Below are 23,491 nucleotides of genomic sequence, written 5' to 3'. Positions count from 1 at the left end.
ACAACATGTGGGAGCCTGTTTCAGAGAAGCCACCTCTTGTCTTGCTAGAAGAAGACAAAGCGTAAGTAGTAGTCTTAATGGTTATTATTACATCTTCATAGCTTCCTACTGTCAGGTTGTTTCTAGGTACTTCAAGCACAATCTACTATATGATTGTAGCCTTTTATAGGCTACATTTCAATTCTAAATAGGACTCTGAGGATTTATGGACAAACATTCTAAATTTGGTTTCATTTTGCTTTCTGTTTTGAAGTCTCTTGGAATCTCAAAACAAAGTATATTTTCTCCTGAAAGCCACAGACTCATGTTTTAATTTTGATATATTGAAAATAGGCTACTCATTGTGCACCAACATTCCTTATTATTCAGATATTGTGGACCCAAAATTACCATATGTGCTTGTTTTCTAACAAGTAAAACATTTGAAGTGGGTTGAAAGCTAATAGGTTTTTCTGACTTGTTGTGAATATTAGGAAGGACACTCCATCAGGAAGTTCTGAGGATAATCCAGTGGCAGTTGAACGCAGTTCTGTTGATTGACCTGGACGACGATCTAGGGAAGTTGTAAACAATCTTCACATAGCTGACAATATGAAGAAAGAAGAAAGGAATGAAGAGGGGGTAGGTTATGTTTATCTCGTATATGTGTCAGTCCAATTACTGTCCACTCATTCTTTGATACTGCAAAAGCCACGGGATTATATAACAGATGGGATGTACTACAATCCTAGAAAAATGTTTTAAGGAAATTTCCCTAGAGGCAACGAGTATGTGTATCCTCTCCTCCCATTCTTTAATCTTAGTACTCCTCTCAAACACTCAGCATTACTTATGGGAGGAAGTAAGATGCACCTTTTGTACTAGTTTTGTGACCTGAAAACAATTATTGACAGTAATTATTGTATAGTACCAAATATACCAATTGATGGCCACTGTCTTCTCGAGAGCCCTTGAAAGAAAGAGAATGTAATGGGTAACAGCAGGTAGTAGCAAGTTATGTCTCTTTATGTTTATTTAGGACTTGAAGCAAAGAAAAATGGATGTGCTTGATAAGTTGTCTGGTGTAACAAACGTCTGGGTTCATCGAAAGACTGTCATGCGTGACCTTCTTAAAACGTACGAAAACTCAAGAGAAATAACTCAGCAGCTTGTCACATTTTCTTTCCATGGAGAGGTTGGGATGGATCTAGATGGTCTAAAGAGAGAAGCTTATTCTCTATTCTGGAAGCAAGCCCTGGAGGACTACTTCGAAGGAAGTTCTACATTTGTTCCGCGAGTAAGTCCAGAGATTGAAGAGTCCACGATGAGGACACTTGGACGTATTATCAGCCACCAATATGTCCTCACTGGCATATTCCCTGTTCATATCAACAGGGCATTTATGGTGGCTATGCTCTGTGGACGACAGGCAGTAAGTGACGAAGACCTCATAGGGGATTTCCTGGAATACATATCAGAAAATGAATCCCAGGAGTTGAAAGCGATCCCAGCACAGTCAGACCAAGGAGAGCTCTCTGGTGAATCTTGTGAGTTTTTGCTGGATTTTTTCAGCGACTACCAGGTAACCAAAAGGCCATCGGCTTCCAACCTCAAATCCACTTTGGTGCAAGTAGCCAAGAATGAGTTGTTATCAAAACCTGCTATGGCTTTGGATGGTATGAGAGAAGGTCTTCTGGATGGAGACTTTGAAAATTTGTGGAATTGTTCGAAAGAGGATGTAACAAAGATGTATCACAGGATGCAGCTTACGCCACAACGAGTTATTGCAATGCTTGCAGAAGAGCCATCTACTCATCTAAACAAGTCCAGGGTCAAAACTTTCTCTTACCTGAAGAAATACATGAGGTACCTTAGCCGTAAGGAGCTTGCTCGATTTCTTCGTTACGTCACTGGCAGTCCTGTACCAGTTGTGGAGCGTATCAAGGTGATCTTTCACGTTAATGAGTTAGGATCCTTACCACACCCTCGCACACATACCTGTGCAGCCTCAATCGACTTGCCTGATGGTGGGTATGCTAGTTTTAACTACTTTAGAATGCAAATGGATTCTCTACTAAACAATGAACTTGCATGGAAATTCACATCATTGTGAGCAACTTGAAGGTAAAAGGACACAATGTAACAGTGATTCAGAGTATAAAGGGATTCAGCTTAACAATGATTAACTTAAAAATATTCAAGTGACTTTTATTACTTGTACTGTTTGTTCCTGTTCAGCCTTTTTACTTTTTAATTGCACGTTTTTGGTTAAGACTTCAATTATCCTTGTAATCATATTCCATGCGGTAGCTGTCAAAAACATTTTCTACACATATCTCGAGTGGTTTTGGTACGCTCGTTGAAGTAATAAGGATAGTGCTGCACATCGCAATAGGGGATTAATTATTCTCTTCTTTTTTTATATATCATTCACGTTGACTCTAATAGGTTATGTTAACGTAACACTTTTAAAACGGAATGGAAAATAGTTCGTTACCTGTTATTTACATTGCTTTTCTACCTTGTTGAGTTCATAGATTTCGAATTACCAGGCCAGATGATCTCTTTACAATACAATGTACTATAAAGAGTGTGAATGGTGGGTCAGGCAATTTCTCTCCCTCACAGGTGTGTAGTTTATGAATGAAAATAATCCGTTCTTTGTGTCAAATGTTTCACGTCCTTTCCACATTTAGAAAACATATTGGAAACGAAGAAGAAATAAAGTTCATTTTAATTAGTATTTTCAATTGTTTTACTTGCGCGGCTCGGTATCCAGCTACGGAAAAAGATAGCGGCATTAGATCTGACCAACAATAAATACCGTGCGATGTACATTTGACCACACTGAATATTTTGCGAACCTAACACAGCCCAAAGGCCGCATAGAAAGTTTTGTTTTTGCGTGTCCCAAAAAACACTGTTCATGATGGGTAGCCTGTGAACAGGAGTGAAATTCAACCATTCTTTTATGGTATGGCATTAAATATGTTCCAGTAAATCAAAGTAGAGTTGGAGAGCTTCCTCTGCTGTTGTAGCTGGTTCTAGACCTTCATCCTCCATGATTAGATCGCAGAGCTCTTTAAAGTAAGGACATCCTTTCGCTTGTGGTTGCTCGGCACATGTATCCTGTGCGATTTCGATTTCGTCAATGTCAACGGGAGTCATATAATCTTGACTCTCAGCTGTTGCCGGAATGAAGTAGAGTACATCTGGCTTTCCCAACGGAGATTCCACATTGCTAGACGGCCGAATTCGGTGAACATTCCACACTAGTGCAGCTCTGTTTAGTTCACTTTGTATGACATCCATGAAACAGAACTTCAGGCATTCGCGGTGTATTATATCATCATCGTGATATAAACCAGAATTTCTCAAGTCCTTAAAAAATGTAATCCACCATTCTGCACATCCTTGCCTTAAACGTCCCCACCATGCTTCAATTCTTTGGTTTGCTGTAGATTTCCCATACATGAAACTTTTATCACCTGCAAAGTCGTCATCATGCATGGTGCCTTCAAAGTGCAAGGGTTATCTCAGTGCAAGTATGTCGCCCCCACAAACCGAACAAAGAGCTTGCAAATCTCCATCTGTTGCCATCCTCACAGCTGTAAAGTCCATCTGTAGTAAGGAACAATGATTTTATCTTGGAGAATAGTATGGAGTCAAACTAGTCTAGTAAAATAAGCCACTTGAGGTGTAATACGAATACGTAAACTGTGAAAAAAAAATACATAAAATACTTGCGGGTCCTATGGGTATATTTCCCAAGATAAGAAACACAAAAAGGAAAAAATGGCAACAGATACTATAGAGTAATACATGGATGTACACAGATATGGAAGTGCTCAACTCAATATATCATGTACAGCAAACAAATAAGATCTTGAATTTATATGGAATTTCTCTGCAAGTGTTCAACTCAATATATCAAGCAGTAAATAAGTAAGATCTTGAGTTAAATACAAAAATAGAAATTCCATATGTCCAAAAGCAACATTTGCCGTATATCATGTTCAACATGTACGTGTACATGCCATGTATCAGGCCCAACATTTGCCCTACATCAAGTTCATCTACTTTGGAATGTTACATAAATTAGTGGGTAAAGGACTACATGCTTGTCCAATTTGGAAGTGTTTAAATTAAAAAAAAAAAACTTTTTTTCTCATCCAATTATTTCCAAATCAATTACTTTGGTTTCTAGGAATGATAAATAGCTACCAATATAAAAATTATTTTGTATGCAATGAAATTAACTTCACTAAACTCGTTTGGGAGTAAAATTTCTTTCAAATTATTAACTCAAAACTGAGGTTAGTCTGGCTATTTTTAATACTTCCAAAAAAAGTTTAATTGGCGGCCATTTATGAAAAGGGTCAAAACTAATCCCAGTGAAGCACAAATAACCGTCCCATCTTGAAGTTAAATGATTAAAGGTTTCTCGAAAGTAAACCAGACGTAACAAGAAGGTATGGAAAGTGTAAAAAGACAATCTGAGATATCAAATTTAAGTGCGCCACAATCTCGAGTCCAGTACAGGAAACAGTTAGTAATGAATTCTTACCCTTTCGTTTTTTTAACTGTTGGCAAACGCCATCTTTAATCCCACGTTTTTCTTTTAAAAAATTGAAAATCTAAAGAGAATGAAGCCAAATATAAGTTTTTGTACCTTCAGCATTTCTAATTTGAACGAATGACAGAAGAAAGTGTCAAAATACCTGGTTCGGACCTCCGGAACTAGCTGTTGTCTTAGAGAATCCATGTTGTTTATCGGCAATGCAACCTAGCCTGCGTCCCACTCGGCCCAGCTAGGTAGCCAGGCAGCTAAGTCGCAAGAAAGTAGCAAGAAAGTCGCAGCTAAGTCGCAAAAAAGTAGCAAGAAAGTCGCAGCTAAGTCGCAAGAAAGTAGCAAGTCGCAGATAAGTCGCAAGAAAGTAGCAAGAAAGTCGCAGCTAAGTCGCAGCTAAGTCGCAAGAAACTAGCAAGTCGCAGATAAGTCGCGAGAAAGTAGCAAGAAAGTCGCAGCTAAGTCGCAAGAAAGTAGCAAGAAAGTCGCAGCTAAGTCGCAAGGAAGTAGCAAGAAAGTCGCAGCTAAGTCGCAAGAAAGTAGCAAGAAAGTCGCAGCTAAGTCGCAAGGAAGTAGCAAGAAAGTCGCAGCTAAGTCGCAAGAAAGTAGCAAGAAAGTCGCAGCTAAGTCGCAAGAAAGTAGCAAGAAAGTCGCAGCTAAGTCGCAAGAAAGTAGCAAAAAAGTCGCAGCTAAGTCGCAAGAAAGTAGCAAGTAAGTCGCAGCTAAGTCGCAAGAAAGTAGCAAGAAAGTCGCAGCTAAGTCGCAAGAAAGTAGCAGCTAAGTCGCAAGAGAAAAAAAAGAGAGAGGAAAGTGTATGTCCCTTTGAAGCCACCGTATTAATCAGCAATTGAAACATCTAGAATTGTCTCTTTCCTTTAAATTATGTTGTTCCTTGGTCTTTTAATTTATTTTTATTATTTATTTTTTGATCTAGTCAAGCGCGCGCTATTTACATTTTTCGCTTTTTTAACATTCAAATGTAACGTAAGCCCTGACACATAGTTTGTAACGTACCTTAATATATATTAAAATGTACAACAGTTAAATGCTCGTTTGCAACTGAAGATGACATGAGAATGTCGAAACATGTCTTGTAAATTTAAACTCAAAGTTGTTGTTTCTTTTTTGAGAGAATGAATGTAACTCTTTTAATTACAGAAATTCTCAGATGAAATGGAGTAGAGAGCATGATGTAATGCTAGGAAGGGAAATCATGTTGTTCGAATTATGGAAATATAAGGCAGGGAGCCGTGAAAGGGGCCAGTGCCTAGATAGAATTGCTGAGAGTCTTAGTCATTTAAAAAAAGCCATCCTTCGGTGTGTCTCAAAAGTCTGTGAGAGACAGGGTGAAGATATTAGAGCGAGATTTTAAAAGGAAGGAAAGATCTGACAAAAATGCTTCTGGGATTTCTCCAGAAAAGACAGAACTTGATCAAATAATGGAAGACTACTTAGAACAGAAGGAAGATCAGGCGAGGGAGTCAGAGAAGGCCGCAGAAGAATCTCGGGATAACGCAGCAAAACACAAGGCTACAGCAGAAGACATGAGAAACAGGGCAATGGAACCTCTATCAGAAGCAAAGAAAAGAGCTAGGTCTGATCTGCCTAAAAAGTAAAGGAAACACAATGAAAATCACACTCGAATACTTGAGAGAGGCATCGGATAGAGAATGTGAATTAAAAAAAAAAGAACTTGAACTTAAAATGAAGCAGGAGAAAAGTGTAGTGGCCCAAAAAACCCTTATGCTTCAGCAAATGAAGAGTCAGCAAGAGCAATTTCAAACAATGCTTCAGATGTTCATGCAACAACAGCAAACAAACCCTGGCCCTCCTTGAACTTCTGAAAAAGAAAAATTGATGTAACGTTGGACTAATTTGTTTAGATTTTATGGGTGTAGTTGTGTTTATGGTTGCATTTTTGGTCCTTGCAAGTGTGCACGTAAGGGATATGCAGGGTCACCATATAGACACATGGGTGTTCCAGTTATACGGGAATTAGAGAATCTTTGCAGCTCTTATTAAAGACTTGATGAAGCTTGCATACTGCTATCGTGGCGCCTCCCTTCTACAGGGCTATACAAATGACCAAACAGTCCATTAGGCAATGCCACAGATTAAAATTTCACGGAATGCACCCGCTTGAGTCCATTATAGAGAACTCTTCGATCGACACCTGGCCTACACACTGGCCGAACAGTTCCATCTATAAAAACCCCAACAATTGTACAAAGCTGCGCCTGACTGATGTACGGCATCAGCATCATATAACATAAGGCTTGCTGGAGAAAGCAGGTTGATTGTAGGTAGTCAGAAAGTGATTCCATCGATTGTAAATCCAGTCTGTCATGTGACTTGTTATGATGCAGATCTCTCGGACTGGTCTGGCAAAGTGAAAACCATATCACTACATCGGCAAGGATCTGAAAATCTTTTTAGGTAGATACACAAAGCAGGAATAGATTCGACAATCAAACCGTTGTACGTCACGAACTCATCTGGTAACTGAAGTGCATCCGCAAGTTTGTATATGTCACTTTTATAGAAGCGAAATTCGGCTTTGCATTCAGCATTTGTCAACTCGTCTAGTTGAGATCTTTCATAGTTCCAATATGGAAAGTCTGGGTTTTTTTGACCTGTTCGCATCATACAACAAAACAAACTCTCTGTCGTTGATAAATCCTCTTCTGTATACATACGCAATGCAGTTTCTCGTCTCTCTTAAGTTTGGCATTTCTCTAATAGTTTTTCTAGGGGAGATATCTTCACAATAAGCGTTTCCTGTAAAAAAAAAAAAAGGGCACAAACACGGTACGATGAGATTACTTCGCACCAGTCGTCGTCCTTGTATCGTAATCAACTTTTGGCGCCAAATTGTGCGCGACGCCGACCGAGGACATGACGTCACTAAAAGTCGTCGTCGCGAAAGAAGTCGTCGATTCGTAAGCTCCGTAATGTTCGCGGAGGACTTGGAATTACTTAAAGTAATCCAAAATGTCAACAGTGATTTTACAGCCATTCAAGGAGATCTTGATGGTCTAACCAACTGGCCCTTACTAACGAAATTTATTTCCAGCTACCAAAATGCCTAAATCTAAGAATATAAAGAAAACGGATATCGATAAGCCCAGAAAGATCGTACTCTATATTGGGAACTGAATTTAATGTTGTCAAATCTGCTACGGATCTGGGGGTTATTGTAAGTAATGACCTGAAATGGACAGACCATATATCTTCAGTTGATGAAAAAGCCAATCGCATGATGGGTTTTATCAAACGTGACTGTACAAGAGACCTCTGAAGAGACCTTGAGAAGACCCTATATCTATCACTGGTAAGATCACATCTCTGCTACACATCTCAACTGTGGGCTCCCCGATCTCCCACATAAATGGTCAAGATCGAAAACATCCAGCACAGAGCCACACGATTCATATGCAAAGATCATGGCCTCTCTTACAAGGAACGTCTATTAGAACTAAACTTATTTCCCTAACCTACTGGCTGGAATATCTAGACATTGTCTTTTTCTTTAAATGCAAATTAGGTTTAATTGATCTGAAAAGAAACGACCTCATTGGGTTTTGTAGTGGGCGCCTACGTCGTGGCGCCTCTGGTCTTCTTCTCAAAAATGAGAAAGCTAAAACCTCATCCTGTAGAGATTCCTTTTTTGTAAGAATCTGTAACATTTCGTCATAACATACAAATTTACTCAAAACAAAGATCAAGCAGGTAAAACGTACGTTCTATCAAATGGCACTTTCGTCGAAAAAGCCAACGGGGCTTTAGCGCACGATACATCGTATTCTTAATCCTAGCCCTAAGCCTATTGCTGTTGATCCTGATGAGTTGAACGTCCACTTTACTTACAACACGCAAAGGATATTGGGAACCAATCCATCCTCATCAGAATGTCTGAAAAACTAAATCACCTTTGTCGGATTATGTTAACGACTTCTTCTCAGTACGTCCAGTCTCCTTTAAGGAAGTAGATCGACAGATCAAAAGTTTAAGAACCGACTGTGCCACAGGTCCTGACATTATTCCAACCAAGTACGCTAAGCTCGTAGTAGAATAAATCACTTCACCCCTAACGCACATCATAAACGAATGTATTACTCAGAACACTTTTCCAACTGCGTGGAAAAGATCTAGATTATCTCTTGTTCCTAAGTAGACAACCCGTGGGAGTGTGATAACTGTAGACCAATAGCCATCCTTCCTGTGCTTTCCAAGGTGTACATGAACGTTACGTGCTCAATCAAATGACAGAACACATCGATAAACACAATATACTCAATAAGAAAATCTCTGACTTTAAGAAAGGTGCATCTGGAGCGCCCAATTCAGCATTCGTATCCTCTGGAGTTGAGCTGTGACAAGTCAGTACAGACGCCACCGGCGACCCCGAATGCAGACGCGCCGGTCTACAGGCCCTGAAGGGATGCTGCTGCAGCAGCTAGATTTCGTATTCAGGACATTAACGAGAATGAACAATGAACACATTTCCTGATCATGACTGATTTTTCAACTGTTTAAGTTCGTGGACATTTGCCCTCTCGAGGCAAATGGGGGGAGGGTGTCGGAAATCGTGTATTTACATAATCAAAACCTTTTTAACGCGTTTAAAATTTCGTTGTTTAGTCCACCGGAAAGGGATAGGCATCGAATCTGTCATCATAACTAACTGTAACCAATCAAAGGAAACATTCACCGATTGTATATCCTTTGTTCTAAAATACACCACGTGTGTTGTAAAAAAAAACTCGGCACATTGTGAGAGAAAAATATATCTGCTAAAAAATTATATCGTGAGTGACTGATTTTAGCGCAAGTTTATCGGGAAAACCGCTGTGTTGTCAGGCAATTATCTAATTCCCAACATATCTTTTTGCAATAAGTGCACGTTATGCAATAGATTACATTGGCGGAGGTGCACGTGAAGTAATCGGTGATCTTAATGGATCGTTTGGGTCCCGATATTTTATCAGTGTTGTGAATGAAAGGACACCTTTTGCATCGTGCACGAGTGCATTTAGAAGTGCCTGGTTGGTCATCAGTCTAAAAAGAACTTCTGACCAAAAAATTGCCTATGTTTTTGTTGCGTTTGAATGATATTATATAGTTTGATGAAAATGCTGGAAAATGTGTTGCTATGAGTTTGATTGCTCTGATTTATAATAAGATAAAAGGAGTACATACCTGGTACAAATTTTGGAGATGGGTAATCAAGTTATTTCATCCTGTGACTATCTTTAGCATTTGGGCGTTAGAAGCGTGTCAAAGCAAGTCAAAAGCAAACACCCTGTGGTCTCTTTCATCGATTTCCTGTTTTTCTAAGAATACCTGGCATTACCTACTTTTCTCGACGACAACAATATAGGATGGCAACAAGTTATCAGGGTAAGAAATCCGACTTTGTAAGCACTTGTATGAGAAAACAATTGATATTGCTTCGCTGCACTTCTCGCCTACTTTCGATTTAAATGGCTTACTGTATTTTGCAAAACGAAACGAAACGAAACGAAACGAGTAAACCCGTACTGTATTTTGCAAAACCAGCTCTTCGAAGACTCTAGCGATATATAACTTATTTCTTCCGATTCGTAAACACAATTCGTAGATACAACTCGATGCAGTGATGATTTCTAAATAAAGACTTTGAGCAAAAAGGTCAGAAGTGCGCCGTTTCGCAAATTACAGATATGTAAATCTGTAATTTGCGAAACGAGCTCTTTGAAGACTCTAATGATATGTAACTTATTTCTTCCGATTCTATAACACTTTTCGTAGATACAACTCGATGCAGTGATGATTTTTCAATAGAGTTTGAGCAAAAAGGCCAGAAGTGCGCCGTTTCGCAAATTACAGATATGTAAATCTGTAATTTGCGAAACGAGCTCTTTGAAGACTCTAATGATATGTAACTTATTTCTTCCGATTCTATAACACTTTTCGTAGATACAACTCGATGCAGTGATGATTTTTTAATAAAGAGCTCGAGCCAAAAGGTCAGAAGTGCGCCGTTTCGCAAATTACAGATATGTAAATCTGTAATTTGCGAAACGAGCTCTTTGAAGACTCTAATGATATGTAACTTATTTCTTCCGATTCTATAACACTTTTCGTAGATACAACTCGATGCAGTGATGATTTTTTAATAAAGAGTTTGAGCAAAAAGGTCAGAAGTGCGCCGTTTCGCAAATTACAGATATGTAAATCTGTAATTTGCGAAACGAGCTCTTTGAAGACTCTAATGATATGTAACTTATTTCTTTCGATTCTACAACACTTTTCGTAGATACAACTCGATGCAGTGATGATTTTTTAATAAAGAGCTCGAGCCAAAAGGTCAGAAGTGTGCCGTTTCGCAAATTACAGATATGTAAATCTGTAATTTGCGAAACGAGCTCTTTGAAGACTCTAATGATATGTAACTTATTTCTTCCGATTCTACAACACTTTTCGTAGATACAACTCGATGCAGTGATGATTTTGTAATAAAGAGCTCTAGCCAAAAGGTCAGAAGTGCGCCGTTTCGCAAATTACAGATATGTAAATCTGTAATTTGCGAAACGAGTTTCCCACCAAATCTCACACGTGTCACGCATTCTATTGCGTAAGAATGAGAAATAACTAGTAACCTGATATGGAAATGTTTCGGAAAGACTAATATGGTAATTAAAAAAAGGTAGCGGACAGGAAAGAAGTCCCCGAAGATAAATTGCTTTCTGTTCATAAACTATCAACTGGACTAGGCGGCCGGTAAAAAATAACAAAATTGTTGTAGATTTTAATAAATGTACAAACATACATTGCGGTACGCGCAAGGTTTCTAACACATGCTACAGCAATGTCAAAGGGCAGAATTCCAATTTTGACCTGGTTTTTATCTGGTACTAACCAAATGCTATTAGAGCCTTCAAAGAGCTCGTTTCGCAAATTACGGATTTACATATATGTTATTTGCGAAACGGCGCACTTCTGACCTTTTGGCTCAAACTCTTTATTGAAAAATCATCACTGCATCGAGTTGTATCTACGAAAAGTGTTATAGAATCGGAAGAAATAAGTTACATATCATTAGAGTCTTCAAAGAGCTCGTTTCGCAAATTACAGATTTACATATCTGTAATTTGCGAAACGGCGCACTTCTGACCTTTTGGCTCAAGCTCTTTATTACAAAATCATCACTGCATCGAGTTGTATCTACGATAAGTGTTATAGCATCGGAAGAAATAAGTTACATATCATTATAGTCTTCAAAGAGCTCGTTTCGCAAATTACAGATTTACATATCTGTAATTTGCGAAACGGCGCACTTCTGACCTTTTGGCTCGAGCTCTTTATTACATCATCACTGCATCGAGTTGTATCTACGAAAAGTGTTGTAGAATCGGAAGAAATAAGTTACATATCATTAGAGTCTTCAAAGAGCTCGTTTCGCAAATTACAGATTTACATATCTGTAATTTGCGAAACGGCGCACTTCTGACCTTTTGGCTCGAGCTTTTTATTAAAAAATCATCACTGCATCGAGTTGTATCTACGAAAAGTGTTGTAGATCTGTAATTTGCGAAACGAGCTCTTTGAAGACTCTAATGATATGTAACTTATTTCTTCCGATTCTATAACACTTTTCGTAGATACAACTCGATGCAGTGATGACTTTTTAATAAAGAGTTTGAGCCAAAAGGTCAGAAGTGCGCCGTTTCGCAAATAACATATATGTAAATCCGTAATTTGCGAAACGAGCTCTTTGAAGGCTCTAATAGCATTTGGTTAGTACCAGATAAAAACCAGGTCAAAATTGGAATTCTGCCCTTTGACATTGCTGTAGCATGTGTTAGAAACCTTGCGCGTACCGCAATGTATGTTTGTACATTTATTAAAATCTACAACAATTTTGTTATTTTTTACCGGCCGCCTAGTCCAGTTGATAGTTTATGAACAGAAAGCAATTTATCTTCGGGGACTTCTTTCCTGTCCGCTACCTTTTTTTAATTACCATATTAGTCTTTCCGAAACATTTCCATATCAGGTTACTAGTTATTTCTCGTTCTTACGCAATAGAATGCGTGACACGTGTGAGATTTGGTGGGAAACTCGTTTAGCAAATTACAGATTTACATATCTGTAATTTGCGAAACGGCGCACTTCTGACCTTTTGGCTAGAGCTCTTTATTACAAAATCATCACTGCATCGAGTTGTATCTACGAAAAGTGTTATAGAATCGGAAGAAATAAGTTACATATCATTAGAGTCTTCAAAGAGCTCGTTTCGCAAATTACAGATTTACATATCTGTAATTTGCGAAACGGCGCACTTCTGACCTTTTGGCTAGAGCTCTTTATTAAAAAATCATCACTGCATCGAGTTGTATCTACGAAAAGTGTTGTAGAATCGGAAGAAATAAGTTACATATCATTAGAGTCTTCAAAGAGCTCGTTTCGCAAATTACAGATTTACATATCTGTAATTTGCGAAACGGCGCACTTCTGGCCTTTTTGCTCAAACTCTTTATTAAAAAATCATCACTGCATCGAGTTGTATCTACGAAAAGTGTTGTAGAATCGGAAGAAATAAGTTACATATCATTAGAGTCTTCAAAGAGCTCGTTTCGCAAATTACAGATTTACATATCTGTAATTTGCGAAACGGCGCACTTCTGGCCTTTTTGCTCAAACTCTTTATTAAAAAATCATCACTGCATCGAGTTGTATCTACGAAAAGTGTTATAGAATCGGAAGAAATAAGTTACATATCATTAGAGTCTTCAAAGAGCTCGTTTCGCGAATTACAGATTTACATATCTGTAATTTGCGAAACGGCGCACTTCTGACCTTTTGGCTCAAAGTCTTTATTTATAAATCATCACTGCATCGAGTTGTCTCTACGAATTGTGTTTACGAATCGGAAGAAATAAGTTATATATCGCTAGAGTCTTCGAAGAGCTGGTTTTGCAAAATACAGTACGGGTTTACTCGTTTCGTTTCGTTTCGTTTCGCAAAATACAGTAAGCGATTTAAATGAACTCTTTTTATGGTTTCTAACTTATGTTAAACGTTGGAGTGTACAGGAGGATTCTTTCGTAACTTGATTGTCACATTATTGTCCTATATACATATAGTTTAAGATTGAACGGTGTGCCGTGTAGCTCTTAATTATGGAAAAAAAAAAAAAGAAGACGCCCACCATAATTGTTGCGACTGGCGCTTACAACTCGTGCATATCTGACTGACCTCCGCTGCTTTGACAAAGTTTTCTTAAAAGGTCGTTTAATTTGCAGCAGTCGAGAAAGAGTGCTAGATGCAAGTAGCAGACATGTTTAAGTGTCCCGCTAGATGATACCGCGCTGAAATCGAACGTTGCCAGAACATGGCATAGAGCACCCGAGTAGGACGGACGGCCATGTAGGATTGCAATGTGAGTGCAGCATAAACGAATGATGATATTTTTGGATCAGTTTCAATTTTGCGTCCAAATTTTTCAGCTACCCTATGAACAAAACTTGTAAAGGACAAGGGACAATGTTGAAATCTTGACTGTATGATATTGTAAAGTATATCAGGTTAGACCAGTGTCTTAATTGGTGTGGCATTCGTGTTGGAAGACATCGAGACACTCGGGAAACACATAATAAATTTTAGTTAGCTTCGACTTGACATTGTTGCCACTGTTGGAATTGGTAGTTACAGAAACCTTTGAGAGACCTGCTCATACAATATGTTTTATCATCGGCAGAGTTTGTTTCGATTTTTAGAAGTAATCAGATGATTTCGAGCGAAATTTTGGCTAATTGAATCTGCACGTGAAAATTTTTCAAAGAATACGATCAGCGCTCACCCTATGGGATCGTGCAATTAAAGGGAAAGTACGGTCTAGAAACGTTTATCTCAATCACAAGAATTTTTCCTCGGGATTTCGAAAATAACTGCCATTTTTTCCAATTTGCTTTGTATTAGCGACAAGAGCGCTTTGAAGTTGTCCATTTTGATAACTTTGGATACTGTGAAATATATGAAGTTCATATATTTTGAACTGCGGTATTAGATACGTATGATGCACGATCCTCGCAGTAGTTAGCGTTATTTAAAGTGCACCTAAACCCAGAATTTTTTTTTTTCGCTTAACGAAATAAGCTTATTTTTTGGAGTATTTCTGTGCAAAAATTTTTTAATTAGCTCAAATCTTTAATTTTCTATGCCCATTCAAAATACGGAAAATCGGCCGCCATCTTGCCCCACGACCGAGTTTAAAGAAGAATGGCTCTAGCGGGTAATGTGACGTCAAATCGAGAACACGAAAGTCTGCATCTCACACATTTTCACTTGTTTGGGAAGATTGTCGTCGATATTGTCCGAAATATGCCGACTAGGTGTGTTGTATGAAGAATGTATGAAGCGCGATACCCTCTTGCAAATTTCGCACGTTGCTACATCCTTCTACAACACACTTAGTCGGCATATTTTCGGACAATTATCGACTACAACCTTCCCAAACAAGTGAAAATGTGTGAAATGCAGACTTTCGTGTTCTCGATTTGACGTCACATTACCCACTAGAGCCATTCCTCTTTAAACTCGGTCGTGGGGCAAGATTGCGGCCGATTTTCCGTATTTTGACTGGGCATAGAAAATTGAAGATTTGAGCAAATAAAAAAATTTTTGCGCAGAAATACTAAAAAAAATAAGCTTACTTCGTTAAGCGAAAAAAATTTTTTGGGTGTAGGTGCACTTTAAGCAATAGCGAAAATCAGACCTGAAAAAAATCAGGCCTGTACGGGACTCGAACCACTGACCTCTGCGATACTAGTGCAGCGCTCTACCACTGGTATCTAATACCGCAGTTCAAAATATATGAACTTCATGTATTTATTCTATCTCATTTATCACTTTCACGGGTTTATTACGAACCAACTTAACGGCCTTCTCCCAATTGGCTTGTTAGTTCAATTGGTAGAGCGCTGCACTAGTATCGCAGAGGTCAGTGGTTCGAGTAACGTAAAGGCCTGATTTTTTTCAGGTCTGATTTTCGCTATTGCACAAATAGCGCTATCTACTGCGAGGATCGTGCATCATACGTAAAATTTGATTCGTAACAATTTTAAGAGCGAATGTTTAAATTTGACCGACTGAAAATCCAAAAATGTGGCACGTGATCGAAAAATTGAAAATTTTGCCTAGAGATACCTTATAGTGAACTTAGAAACGTGGTAAGGTCTTTATTTTCCCAGACTTGCTTCTTTATCCTAGAACATTCAGGAAAACCGAAACCCCGGAGAGTCAGTAGCTGTAAAAGAAAAACATCGCTTCCCTCTCAGGAATTTTAACTTTTGAGGATTGGTTCCAGCCCTCATGGGCCAAGGTCATGTTCAAATGCCCTGCCTAGGTGCTAAATCTCAGTGGTTCTCAATGGGGTTAACTGTTAGCCGTAAAACAGTTAAAATTAGCTATTAAGCGTAAAAACTGACAAATTTTAACCGTGAGTCCTAAAAATAATGTAACCGTAAAAAAATTAGCATTAGCCGTATGTAACCGTTAGCAGTGAAAGCCATCTTTTTATTGAATTGATTTGACTATTTAATCTCCAAACCTAGACCTTATAGACCCTATATTCTGAGCCATCCGCTTTAAGTACCTCCATATTAAAAGATGAACCTCCAATATTCCTCTGGAAAGACTTGACACTTCCAGTTCAAATTCCCTACCCTACCCCGGTAAGGTTTAAAGGACGACAGTCAAAAGTCTGTGGTTTGCTCCGGATGTTGAAGATGCGACTAATCGATGTATAACGTTACTGCAACCGATGCAACATTTTTTAACGTCAAAATCTAAAAAAGGAATGTTAATTAGTAAGCTAAGCAAAACTAATTCGATTGGGTTAACGATCACACCTGTAAAAAAAAACAAACAAACACACTTGTGATCATGCGTGACTCTTTTTTTTAAACAACAATCAAACAAACTTTATTAAATGTTTTACAATTAAAAGAAGAACATATACAACTCGCATATAGCGCACGCTGGTAAAGGTGAGTTGTGCAGGGAGAAAAAAGAAAAAGAAGAGAATAAGTCAATTTGTAAGCTTCAAATAACAGACTATGAACAGTAACAGGAATAAACCAAAGGACATACAATAATATGCATCCAGGGATAAACATGGTTACAGAATTGACTGGTGTAATAGGTAGCTTAATAAATCAAACAAACTCAACTAAACAGGCAAAGACATTGACAATGAATAGCTACAAAAAGTTATGTTAAATATAAATTAATTTTGGATAGTAAATTAGGTGCTTCAATATAATCCTCTTCGCCTTCTAGAGCTGCGAATAAAGCTTTGCGAATTGATTTCTTGAACGCCAAAATCAAGGGAGTTTTCCCGAACACCATGATAAAATACTTAGTAACATCGCTCGGTCGTTTTTCTACGGAACTCGCTGCGCTCGCTCCGTACTACCATGATTTTGGGCCAATAATCCTCAGTACGGCCCTCGCACTTGGTTAGTTAGAAGTTATTCTTTGCCGCAACTCCTTATATGTCTTCCTTTGCACAGCCTCTGTAATTGAGAAGGCTGACACATTAAATCTCTGTAAGCAAACCACAAATTTAAAAAAAATCCGGAACAACGTACCGCGCCATTTGGTCAGACCGGCTCTTTGCGACGTTTTGGAAATCTTCCTCGAAATGATAATTTTTAACAACGAAAACCTGAAAAAAATTGTTAGCTAGTAAATTGTTCTCAAAAATTCATTATCAATTCTGCGATAAGGCCTGCGCATTTTTCCTTTAGCATGGCTGGATAACTCTTCTAGAATGCACGGCATTTTTGTGACCCTCTCCTTCATCCAACGCCTAAAAAACAGTGATTCCCGGAACAGGTGATCTAGTCTGATTGTCGGAAGGTGTGTTAAGAATTGGCGCTCGATCTAAAATGAAATCTTTTTCGGCTTCAACATCGGTAATGCTGACAGTCTTTGGGTGTTCAGAAATGACTTTACGGTACGACATTAGCTGAAATAGTATTAGCTGTAGTATCAAAAGAATGACCTTTTTCTCGACTTAGTTGTTTTAATTTGCGAGCAGTTTCCAGCCCAACCAATTTCCGTGAGTTTTGTAACTAAAACTCTCAATTTGGAAAGAACGTTCTTAACTCAGCTAAGATTCTTTGTTTGTATTAGTGATTTTAAATGGCACTTTGTTTATTATACATTTATCCTCAGGTCTAGTTCCCCCTATCTATCTCATTCTGTTTCCAGCTCCAAACTTGGTATTCTTCTCCTATTTAAATCATTTTGTATTTTGCCTCTGTTTCGCCTTTACTCTGACTTTTGATCCTTTCTCTAATCTTTTTTCTATAGCTATTTGTTGTTTTGTGTTCTGCTCATTGGCTCTTCTAGGCAATGTCATTATTACATTCGACTCTGCATGAGATCCCTGCTGCGAAGTTAACAAGTCAGTCACAGCGATTACTACAATTTTGTTAATACGTGTTAGTCATGGATATTCCTGGCCGTAGAATTACAAGGTGGAAACGGGATTGAAATAATTTCAGCCTTGCGTGACAAATGCTCGAGTGTGTCAGATCTACTCAGATTTCTTCCCGTCTTCAACGTCTTCGGTAAAGAACATTTGTCGTTATTGATGATTGAATTGTCCTCTTTCAAGTCTTCAATGAAGCTCAAGTTTACCCTGGTACTTTCTTAAAACTTATAGGTGTTCGAATACGCAAAGAAAAACAGACCCTCCGCTAGCTTACGGAATGTGTTATTGTAAACAATTTCGCCATGGGAAATGGATGAGAATTTGAAACCAAAGCAGAGATAAAAACTAATCTGCCTTGGTTAGCTATGCAAGGCTAGCTTATTGTATTGATTTCCTGTTCGAACACGGTGCTAACTTTTTAAATGTGCTCGGAATTCCGGATTTAACCACGGGGTGCCTAATTAGATTATGTCGTGACGTAAATGACGATATGATGTTACGATTTTCCCAAAGTTCAACCTGGTTTTTCCGCGCGGAAATGAAGAGCCCCAAACTAATTATTATATCCTCGAAAACAACACTGATTTCCACTTATCATGAGCTTAACCTGAACCAATCCTGAGTTATACCGCGTGGAGAAAATGATAATTGAAAATTTGCCACGAAATGCGATATTTGGATTTTGAAATATTGGTGATTTTTTAAAAGCGTTCCCTGAGCTCAAAATTTAATAAAATTGTCCCGTTTTAGACTTAAGCCATACCTCAATCCCTCCCATACAAATTTTTTAAATTGATACGAGCTTGCCTTTTGCGCTTTTCATGAGCAAAGTTCATTTGCCTCTTCTCGGGGCAGATTGATTTCCGCCATTTTACGGCTACCGCCGGCTACGCTGATTTCAGTTTTGGTGAATTTTCTAGGATAAAGAAGCAAGTCTGGGGAAAAAACCTTACCACGTTTCTAAGTTCATTATAATGCATCTCTGACTAACATATCGGGATAGTCATTTTTCGGTGGATGTGCCACCTCTCACACGATCTTGAAAAAAAAGTCGCTCTTAACTTCTGCCTTTTGTCTGCGTTAATTTTGGCAACTAAATGTTTCTAATCAATTGTCGGTGTTTACGCATACGAAAAATGATTTTCAAGTCTATCATTTCTAACCTGTTGCATGCCAACTGGGGCTGTTTTTAGTTCCAAATGGCTCGTGTTCAGTTATACACCGAAGCTGGGTTCCTGTAACTGCAAAAATAATTCGTCTCATTCCGAAGCAGCAATTTGAAATGAATCCGTCGCGGGCACTACAGTCTTCTTTAGCAAATTAACTATCACTCCCCAACTTGGATTTGTTTGAGGAAAAAACCTTTGCGTTTCAAATTGAGTCGGTGTCCTAATACATTTAATTCTTAGGAGCATACATTCTCGTTTTCCGTAGGTTTCTCTTAACAGTTACCGCAAGAGAACCACTCGCGATTTTCAAGATGTGAGCGACTGAGCGGCCTGACGTTTCTTCTTGAAACTAATTTTCCTGACTTTCTCTCTGTTTCTCCTCAACAGAGGTATTTAATTCCCCTGAAGACGAGCCATGTTTCGTTTGAAACATAAATGGATGTATTAAACTCTGTTGGTTAGATTAAAATTCAAGTCGAGAGATTAATAAGTAGCACTCTCCTCGCCGCTGTTTTTCTTGTTTACATCCCCTTCAGCTGAGATATAATTTAGCATGCTTGACTTTTGCTACGTCATAGTTTCGTCCTCACAAAGATGGCGGATTTCAATTTGAAAATGCCGAGTTTTGAAACGGAGTTGTTCACAACAAAAACGCTTTTAGCTCAAATGAATAGCCAGTTAAGACAATGCAAGCAAAGAACTTTTGATACAGGTGAACTTTTTCTAGACCGTACTTTCCCATTTAAAATAGTCTTTGAGAACTCTTTAGTCTTTGAAAAATTTACCTTTGCCTTGTTGTGGAAGTGGTCGGACTTTTTCCTCAAGAAGTCCCCTCGAGCTTTTTAAATCTCTGTCAAAAATTATCGAGCGTTCATACTCTTAATCTGTCAGGTATCTATCTAAAGCAGTAACCATTACACGAAGGCTGTCGGGTTGGAAACCTTCCCCTTCTTTATTACGAAGCTGTTGGGTAAAACTCAGAGACTCTGCTTCCTAATTTTCAATACTTTGGTTATGGTTGTTTTTGGCCGGCCCAAGACTTCCAGACTTTCAGCCAGTTGTTTGTGCTTTGTTAGGTGTTTTTATTCTTAGCATCCTCCTTCCAAATCTGAATAGGGGTAAAGAAAGCTAAAAAAAAAATGGAATTCCATCTCGATGTTATAGTGAATACGACTTTCGATTGTAAAAATGTCGTTTCTTGTTGAAGAAAGAGGGCACCATTTTCCGCCTCTAGGCCGCCAACTCGAATTTGTGACATAATAGTAAAACATTGACGTCACAGCAGACTAAGCTTATTACCCTCAGTCGTTGTTGCAATATTTTCTGCGGTTCATACTGACTGAAATTAAATTGTTTCAATCGCATGAATTGGCCCCCCTACGTAGGCTTAAGACAAATTTCAAAGTCACTATAAAGTCCCATAGATCAACCTGGTCAGGAATCAGTTCCTTCAGCGTCTATATCGCCTACACAACTTACGATTCGACTATTTTGCAGTTCGAGTTCACCACCTTTCACATAGATGCGTATGCCCATGATTATTATTAATTTTCCATAATCTATACTACTTCATATTCTAACTATTCCGAACTATGCCTGAGTTTTGAAGAAAATAACATTTGGGATCAATATTCTGTGAAAATTCATTAAGATGATGTCTCTCTTTCAATTAGATCGCCTTATCAGAGGGAATTGCTGCAAATGCAACAAGGATCTTACAAGATATCACAAGATTTGGCAGTGTCAAAAAACTCACCTGACCTGTTATCAATGTTTTGGTGATCAGATGTTCGAATACGACAGCAGGACATGCTCATCTTGCTCAGAGAATCTACAGCCAATTAAACCTCCGAGTGAAGACAATGACCACGTTTTCCTTTACGTGGATGATTCCAATATGTGGATCGAAGCAAAGAAGTTGGCTGCCAACAAATTGAAGTTGAAATGTGTAGAAGATCCGAGGCTACGTCTGGACATTGGAAAGGTAACGGATGTTGTCGCTAGTGACAGAAAAGTTGCTTGGGGAATCCTGTATGGATCAGAGCCTCCGCCGATAGACTCGGTGTGGCAAAAAATAAGAGAGCGTGGTTGGAAAGTGATCACCACCAGAAGAAGCACTTTCACTAAGAAGGAAAAGCAAGTTGACCATCAAATGGTCGCCGACATAACAGCGCTGATTTCTGGTTGCGTCTTTAAAGGAAAGATAGTGATGGTGAGTGGGGATGCTGACATGATACCAGCTATCAGCAAAAGCTTGCAGATGAAATGGTCCACTGAGATATGGATGTGGGAGAATGGTGTTTCAAATTCACTGAAAAAGCTAGCGGAGGAAAACCCAGGATTAATGAGCATAAATATACTTGACTCGCGCTTGGAAGAAGTCACATTTACTAATTTCACATTCGGCGCAATCAAGATCCCGGACTCGAGATCTGCTATCATTAAAGATATAGATTTTACTCTCGATGAAACATGGCAAAAGAAGCTGGGCGAAAAGCTGGGCTGGCCTTTCCAAATCTGCATGATAGGGCCAGAAAAGTTCGAAAACCCCGTGGATTTTAAGGACATAATCCTGATTTTTGCAAATGCGAAAGCTAAAGATAACAAAGACTTTGAGAAACATCATTTTGTTAAATTATTCAAAGATCTAGATCGAAAATACCCCGGAAAGGTTTTAAATTATCCTGCATATCGCAGGCAGTTTGACCAACGGGATGAAATTTGCATCTCTAACAAGTTTGAGGCATTACAAAGCCTAGACGAGCAATTGAGCGAGGAAAGCCTTTCAGGTGAAGATATCCCCAGCGGTGGACCAATCGAAGAATTAGATGAAGTCGACGAAAAAGAGCAATTTCAGGTTGTCAGAGGGAAGCAAAGGAAAAAAAGCCAGAAATATTCCACACCGTGTGAATGGCGCTCAAAATGTAAGAGGGGGCTTAAATGCCAGTATCACCACACCGACGATGAAAAGAAGTTCTTCGTACATTACCGTAAAAATGAGGAATGTAAGTATAAGGGTGCATGTAGATATGGACGTTCCAAATGTTTTTTCGCTCACTCAAATGAGGACAGTTTTTGTTGCAACTGTCACAGTTGGGGTCACTTAGAGAGAAACTGCCCGACACAACAAGTCGCCTAATACTAAGTCTGTGACAAATATTTTTTCGTTGACCAAATTGTCTTTGCACTTTTTCTAACCAAGAATGCCTAGGATTTTAGATAAGAACAGCACAAGGACAATAACAAAAAGCAAAAACAAAAACAAACAAACAAAAATCAAACCGAAAAAAAAAAAAAATTCAAAGCCATATAAGTAACAAACTTGAATCAAACTGGGTGCATGTCTAGTGCTTATTAGTAGGAAAGAACGTGAGTCACAAAAGTATGGAAACGAAAGTTTACCAGCGGAAAGACGAGCAAACTAACTGTAACTCACCTGTGAGAAACACCACGAAATTGTAATTTTATAAATAATCAGTAGAAAAATGGGCCACAAAATAAAGTGTTATGTAAATGTGTCTTCTCTCTTTGGCAGATTTCTATCGTCTTAACAACACACCAAGGATTGACATTGACTTGAGGACGTGCTGATCCTACAGTCTAAAACTCTTAAGGATATAGGGGGGGGGGGGGAGTTTGTAAACTCCACTAGGATTTTGTTTCTGTTTCAATGTTTTCAAATTATTTAGTCAATAATAGAATAGCTTTTCACTATGATTTACAAATGTGATAAAAATCACGAGTCACATCCTGTCAGGGGGTCACACTCTCTTAATCTCAATTCCGCTCGAAGCCAACCTCCATAACTCATGATCACAACTCCAAGGTTTAATCGATAAACTATATGAAAAAAAAATGCCATGACTCCACACTATTCTTCGCTTGCGAGGTTTCAAACTGTTTGCTCCTCGATGGGATAAAAAAAACAGGTCTTTTTGTTCTAAATTTATAGATGGGGGAGGAGGGAGGGGGTGGAGCGGAAGATTTTGGCTGTGTCACAATAACATTTTCCTCCACATTGGCAGTTAATTTCTATGGTCCCCCTCTACAGTTGGTGCACCTCTATAGTTGGTGCGGGGTAGTGGAACGGCCAATTTAATCTCAGAATTCCTCAGTTGGTACGAAGTAATGTCATTTCGGTATACAAATCGGGATAGTAGATTTTTAGGGTTTAATCCATTTAGAGTTTTGTGCTTCGTAACGGGCTGCTAATCTTTGATGTCTAAGTTTTCGCCAGTCGAGTCGTTTGGAACAGCTCTTCGATATCGTCCTCATCATGCTTTCTTA

At 38.7% G+C, this 23,491-nt stretch overlaps 3 protein-coding genes and 1 pseudogene across 7 annotated transcripts in view; 3 read left to right on the top strand and 1 right to left on the bottom strand.

Moving 5' to 3' along the window:
* The first annotated feature begins 934 nt into the window (after window positions 1–934).
* LOC148730586 (uncharacterized) lies at window positions 935–2,092 on the top strand. The gene has a single exon (XM_088762088.1). The coding sequence runs from the start codon at window positions 1,037–1,039 to the stop codon at window positions 2,090–2,092; it is 1,056 nt and encodes a 351-aa protein (XP_088618214.1). The 5' UTR covers window positions 935–1,036.
* Window positions 2,093–2,171: 79 nt separating this feature from the next.
* Window positions 2,172–23,491, bottom strand: part of LOC148730576 (uncharacterized) — a 116,805-nt gene continuing 95,485 nt past the window's right edge. For 3 of the 4 annotated variants that reach the window (XM_088762091.1, XM_088762093.1, XM_088762094.1), the window contains exon 2: window positions 2,172–3,600. In XM_088762091.1, the coding sequence (XP_088618217.1) occupies window positions 2,962–3,489 (528 nt within the window). In that variant the 5' untranslated portion in view covers window positions 3,490–3,600 and the 3' untranslated portion in view covers window positions 2,172–2,961. Of the gene's footprint in view, window positions 3,601–4,546; window positions 4,617–4,700; window positions 10,364–23,491 lie in introns of those variants that run through there. The other variant, XM_088762092.1, reaches the window with a different exon arrangement.
* LOC148730585 (uncharacterized) lies at window positions 4,454–6,407 on the top strand (annotated as a pseudogene).
* LOC148730584 (uncharacterized) lies at window positions 9,826–22,722 on the top strand. Of its 2 annotated transcripts, XM_088762083.1 has the most exons (3): window positions 9,826–9,949; window positions 13,837–13,973; window positions 20,878–22,722. In XM_088762083.1, the coding sequence occupies exon 3, from the start codon at window positions 20,991–20,993 to the stop codon at window positions 22,341–22,343; it is 1,353 nt and encodes a 450-aa protein (XP_088618209.1). In that variant the 5' UTR covers window positions 9,826–9,949; window positions 13,837–13,973; window positions 20,878–20,990; the 3' UTR covers window positions 22,344–22,722. The 2 variants fall into 2 exon arrangements, with proteins under 2 accessions (XP_088618209.1, XP_088618208.1); XM_088762082.1 differs by lacking the exon at window positions 13,837–13,973 and having other exon boundaries at window positions 9,848–9,949.

This window comes from Stylophora pistillata, chromosome 5 (assembly GCF_964205215.1).
Source record: "Stylophora pistillata chromosome 5, jaStyPist1.2, whole genome shotgun sequence".
Classification (NCBI taxonomy): domain Eukaryota; kingdom Metazoa; phylum Cnidaria; class Anthozoa; order Scleractinia; family Pocilloporidae; genus Stylophora; species Stylophora pistillata.
Note: the sequence above shows the minus strand (reverse complement) of the source record. Positions and strands in the feature narration are given on the sequence as shown.

What these genes read in the sequence shown, in the direction of transcription:
- LOC148730586 (XM_088762088.1), top strand. Translation starts at nt 1,037, where the DNA reads ATGGATGTGCTTGATAAGTTGTCTGGTGTAACAAACGTCTGGGTTCAT.